Raw genomic sequence first — 5,659 nt, 5'->3', positions numbered from 1 at the left:
AACATCATATAAGTTTTTTGTGATATAACATAGGTTTTTTTGCTTTCGATTTAATTGTACGATAGCGGTCTATATATTATTACTGATTAAATTCAGTGCTGTTAATTTTAAATTAGCATTTTCAGTGTAGTAATACAGATACGAGAAGTACGAGGAAACTAACAAGTGACTTTTTAGCATTATTTGGAAAGTTAGGCCTCTATGTAATTTGTGGAAGTAGCAGTCAAAGAAAGCTTTCGTTATCATTAACTGGAATGGACTTTGCAAACTGGTAATAAAAGAAACTGAAAATATAGAAAAACAAACGTGGTAAAACACTCCTACATTAAAATAAGTTTATTGATAAAATCAAATATTACAGTCACATATCTTTTCTATGAATTTGTTTCAAATCTATGTTTAATCCTTGGTGATTTTAAACTGAAGTTTACCTTTCTTCACATGATAAAGCATTGTTAAATAATAGACTGACGAAATGTATTAATGTTCGTCAGTGAACACCCAACAATAGAAACTGTTACAACAATGATGACAGAAGTGACATTACTTTGATAAAAATGAAACAGAATCTAGATTGAACTTCAAGATGACAACATATACTTGAAGCGAGATTGAAATTCGTGAAGAAAATAATGAGGCAGTGGAAATAAGATCGAGAAGAAAGAGGCAGAAATTTAAAAGATGAATTATAGAACGAGATATGGGATTTACAAAAGAATCATGAATAGAAATTAATCAAAGACAAAATCGAGAGAACCATAGGAAATGTCAAAAGAATACCAATAGGGTAAAATATAGGTACAAAACAGCATTGACTAAGTGAAAAGGGAAGTACAAAATGATATCCACAAATTACAGAAGCATTATGACAAAGTCAAAGAATTACAAAAGAACATCACAGAAGTGCAAAGTGATTATAACAAGACTGAAAAACGACAGAAGAAGCTATAGGAAATGTACAGAAGACTATCAATACCAATATAAAACATTTAGAAACTGAAATGGCAAATGTAAGTTTCAAACCAGCCACACCTTTCTCTGCATATTCCTCCAGAATTAACATCTCAAACTATGCTATATGTTACTACTACCGTTGTTCCACCTATGAATAAAGGTCTTTTCTGGATAGTACAGCTTCATCACATTACAGGATTTAGTAGATTAGTAGAACAACATTACCCAACTGAGAAACCAAAAACTATGATGGAAAGATTCCATGGAATATGTATCAGGTACAACTCCCAAAGTGAGTGGATAGACTAATAAACAGCAAGCTATTCATGTTGCTGCATACTTAAAAGGACCAACTTTAACAACATTAAGCAATCTTCCAATTGAGAGCCTAAACAATTACCAGACATCAGTGGTCATCTTACCAGAAAACTTTGAAGTGTCACTTGAGAAGGGAGTCTCTAAAGCAAAGTTTAGAAGCAAAGTATAGGGAGGAAAGACTACACCTTAACCAAACATGAGGAAGATGAAGAACGATTTGCCTAGTTATTCAGATGCTACACATAAAATTATTAATTCCTTGGCATGCGACCAATCCATAGTTGCTATGGTGGATGTAGATATATGAATTAGGCTGAAGGAAAGTAGGTGTACATTTTAAAGAGAGGCTGTCCAGTTAGTGATGGAATTTCAATTGTCAAAGCTTCAGGTAAACAACTACAAATACCATCCAGGGATTAATAAAAAAACTGGTTATTCAGAAAGAAGGTTGCAAACTACAGGATAAAGGATGTTTCAATTATAACTTAAAAGGCTACATTGCCACAAACTGTTGGAAAATTTTTTAATTACACAACTGTTTACTGAAAATGGAGGAAGTAACACACAAGGAAAGTGTTTCAATTGCAACTTAAAAAAAATATTGCCAGGAACTGCAAACAAAAGCTTTCAGACAATAAAACTGTTTCCAAAGACTGACAGGAAAAGGAAAGTGTTCAAGGTGTAGTAAATATGGACATTACATCTGAAACTATGATGAATCAACCATTGATAATAAACATAGGAGACAATATGCTGATGAAGTAAATGCTTAATCTGCCCCAAATGAGATAAAGAGTGTATTATTTAAACAAATCAGTCAATGAGTTAATGGATTAATTGATGGTAAACCTTACGACATATTGATCAGCAATGGTTCTACAAATCTACAGCTACCATTGTTTGATCAGTGAAAGGTGGGAGATTGCTTCCAGGACTAAAGAAAGGAGGTGGCCTGATGTTATCAACAAGTGGTTATAAAGTTCCACCAAGAGGAAAAGTAGAAGTCTCAATCATGGTTGGAAGTCTCTTTACACAACATGATGTCTGGGTAATTGACACAGAGGACGAGTATATTTCAAATAGACTTCATGTGGGAAAAGACAGATGTAAGGTTATACTTGCTCGAAACTTTTTAAAAATCTGACCATAAAATCTCTGTGCACTCCTCGACAATTATGACATCAATGGTTGAACTTCCAGACAACTAACCTAAAGTGGAAAATAGCACAATCCGGAAAGACAGGTGGTCTAAACCAAAGGTGACTTACTGTGATTGTCTTTGGAAATACGTTGGTGCGAGATTTGCCAAATCGTTAGCTTCAAAGAAGACTTCTTCAAAGGAAAATCAACATGCGGGCGAACCCAAGATTGCTATCGATATCGATATCCAGGGATAGAGCCACAAGTTGATTTCATCGACCATCTACATGGAGAGAACTCCCTCAGTGACAAGACAGAAGTGTTCATATAAAGCAACAGGTAATCTCATTTTCTGCTGTAAGCCACAAATAAAAAAAACTAAAAAATATTTGGTGACTATGCAGGTTAGGTGCATTAAGCAAGGAAAAAAATGTTTGATTTATTAATCAAAATTTTAATTGTACTTTATGTCACACAATTAATGTAATTTCTATGGTTATGAATATTAATTTTATTGAGTATGGATCTTTACATTTAACGTACCATTTTCTTTTTGTAAAGAATTGTTCAAAGGACTTCACAATCTAGGGAGTGTGTTATATTGTAGACTATGTTGTTTGTTTAACTTAAAACTTTTGTATTATTGTTTTGCCAAAGGAAGTATTGATGGCACGCGATGAGCGAATGCTTTAACCACAGACATGGAAATTTCTTAGAAGTTTAAGAAATGATTTGAGAGCATAAAAACAGAAGTAAGGCGAGAGAAGATTGTTGAGATTGTTGGTTGATTATCGATCCAACTAGTTAATTAGTCCCCACCAAGCGAATCAAAGGAAAGTTTGGTGGTTCATAACGCTCAAAATCAGGATTCGATACCAGTGGTGGACACTGTCCTTTGTCGAGTTTGCTCTTAAACACAAACAAACAAAACAATTAGTTCAACGCCGTAAGTCTTACATTTTTGTTCTCAACGAAGTAGGATGGATACAAAAAGCGCCATGCATATGAGAGAAAATATTGGAAAATATTGATGCGTTCAAAACGATTTTGTTGTCGTTAAGTGGACTGGACTGGCGAACAATAGAAACCGTTACAACAGCATTTTAGCGACAGGCTTGCTGTTACGATTATTATTTTTTTTCTGCTTTTTTGATAGCATGGAGTTGGAAAACCCTTAAATGTCGCGATAATGCCATCCTGAATGTTACTCGAAGTTGAAATGTAAGATAGTTTTCAGATCCACTGAAGAATGAGTACCAAAACATTATTTACCTGTGTTTAGGTTTATCAATGCTGAAATAAATTATATCTAAAACGAAGTAATTAAATTAACTGATTACCAGATCGGTTTTTAGTTTCACTCTAAATACAGTGCTTTCTCTGATCAGACTGTTTGTTTGTAATTAAGCACAAAGCTACACAATGGGCTGTGTGTGCTCTGCCCACCACGGGTATCGGAACCCAGATTCTAGCGTTGGAAGTCTGCAGACATACCGCTGTGCCACTGGAAGGCTCTCTGATCAGAAGTTAACATCAAATACAAGATGTTTTTATGTATTTGTTTCCTTAGATAAATTTTCTGAATTTTCTATCTATCGCTAGGTTTTCCAGTAAATGTGGAAGAGAGGGAAGCAAAAACTAATAGTGAAATAAAATTTCATACTTGATGTAAAAAAACGCATGAATATACATGTGTATAAAAATTAATTACATTAATCCAAATATCATAAAATGTTTACCATCATATTATTTTCTTAAAGGTTTTAAATCATATGTAGTCTTTTTTATCACTGTCAGAGAAGAAACGTTGTTCCCAGATAAATCCCATACACCGCCGTTTCAAAAACTTTACATGTGTGTGTGTGCATAAAATGTATCTTATTACAGCCATTGTGTGATCGAACTTTTGATGATGAAAATATTTTTCTATATACACACAAAATTTCAATTTATTACATGTTTTATCGAATGAACATCACACACACTATTTATTTGTTTTTTTCCCCTATCGGCTGGATAAGAAAGCAGATAAAAATTAACTGCCATTTTACGATGACACAAGTACTCCAAAATCTCCACATACGAATGATAAGGAGAACTATATATTTACGGTTCCATATGAGATAGAACAATTGAAGTACATTTATATGGATTAATTATAATTACTAATACTTTGTTTGATGGTAAGATATTATATCATATAAAAAAGTACATTACTTTTGAATGTCTGAACACTTTTTTTGTACTCATCGTTTTGGTAATTCTCGACATAAACTAAAGTAACCTTAATTTGTATGTTTTATATTGTCGAAATAACGTGCTCTCGTATTTAAAAAAAAGGTTTAAATCTATATAGTATAATACTACAGATACCTTGAAACGTAGTCCTCTCTCTTTAACTGGAGGTTCTGCATATGGTATTCCCAAAAAAGCTGTTATGTTTTTATAAAACTTGGTAACTGGCCTAAAATTGCCATTTTGTGGCCTATCTCTTTCCGGTACGCCAGGACCGTCACACAAATAAACATAACGCCCTTCTATGACAGTTTCTCTCGTTAAATCCACGGTTACTTTAACTGGTAATTCATCAGAATATGCTTCTGGACATCGCTGGTCCCCATAATCAAAAATATCTGATTTTCTGACGGCAGAGCCTTGACGGTTGTTACCTGGACTTTGATACACATTTCTGAAATCGTAAATTACGTTAGGGCCTGGAGTTCTAGCGCTGTAACTAGTATAATGCTGACTGACTGTAGCTTGTGGTAATATTAGCAATACTAACACACAAAGGACGCAAGCTCCTGAAATACTTTCACAAAATACACGCATTTCTTGTCACTAATGGGTTTAAATCATTGCAAAATAAGAATCAACTTTCGATTTACGAGTTAAGACAACACAGGCGCGTTATCGCTTCCACCATTAAAAACGTCACCTGAACTTTACCTGTTTGAAATATTCAGTTTATAACCTGCCCACAAGATGGCGTCTGAGAAAATAATTAAGAATAATTTTCTTACCTGTATTAGAATACACAGAAAAAAAAGAAACATCTTAACAATAAAAATTTTATTTAACCGTTCAATTAAAAACTTTAAAAGAAGTAGTACTTTCCACCTCTTCCAACGGCCGAAGCAAAATCTGTATGATTGAACTACATGATTTTTTTCTGATAACGATTCAGTTTAAAAGTTAAATTATAAAACGTAATTTAAAGAAATGATAGTCTTAACATTAATAGCAA

The 5,659-nt window shown here is 33.5% G+C and overlaps 1 protein-coding gene across 1 annotated transcript in view; it reads right to left on the bottom strand.

Moving 5' to 3' along the window:
- Window positions 1-5,339, bottom strand: part of LOC106471159 (cholinesterase-like) — a 26,800-nt gene extending 21,461 nt beyond the window's left edge. Inside the window, exon 1 of the mRNA XM_022399774.1 lies at window positions 4,786-5,339. Within this exon, the coding sequence (XP_022255482.1) occupies window positions 4,786-5,244 (459 nt within the window). The 5' untranslated portion in view covers window positions 5,245-5,339. The remainder of the gene's footprint in view (window positions 1-4,785) is intronic.
- Between the last annotated feature and the right edge of the window lie 320 nt (window positions 5,340-5,659).

Source organism: Limulus polyphemus, unplaced genomic scaffold (genome assembly GCF_000517525.1).
Source record: "Limulus polyphemus unplaced genomic scaffold, Limulus_polyphemus-2.1.2 Scaffold4446, whole genome shotgun sequence".
Lineage (NCBI taxonomy): Eukaryota > Metazoa > Arthropoda > Merostomata > Xiphosura > Limulidae > Limulus > Limulus polyphemus.
The sequence above is the reverse complement of the archived record's forward strand: the minus strand, read 5'-3'. Positions and strand labels throughout refer to the sequence as shown.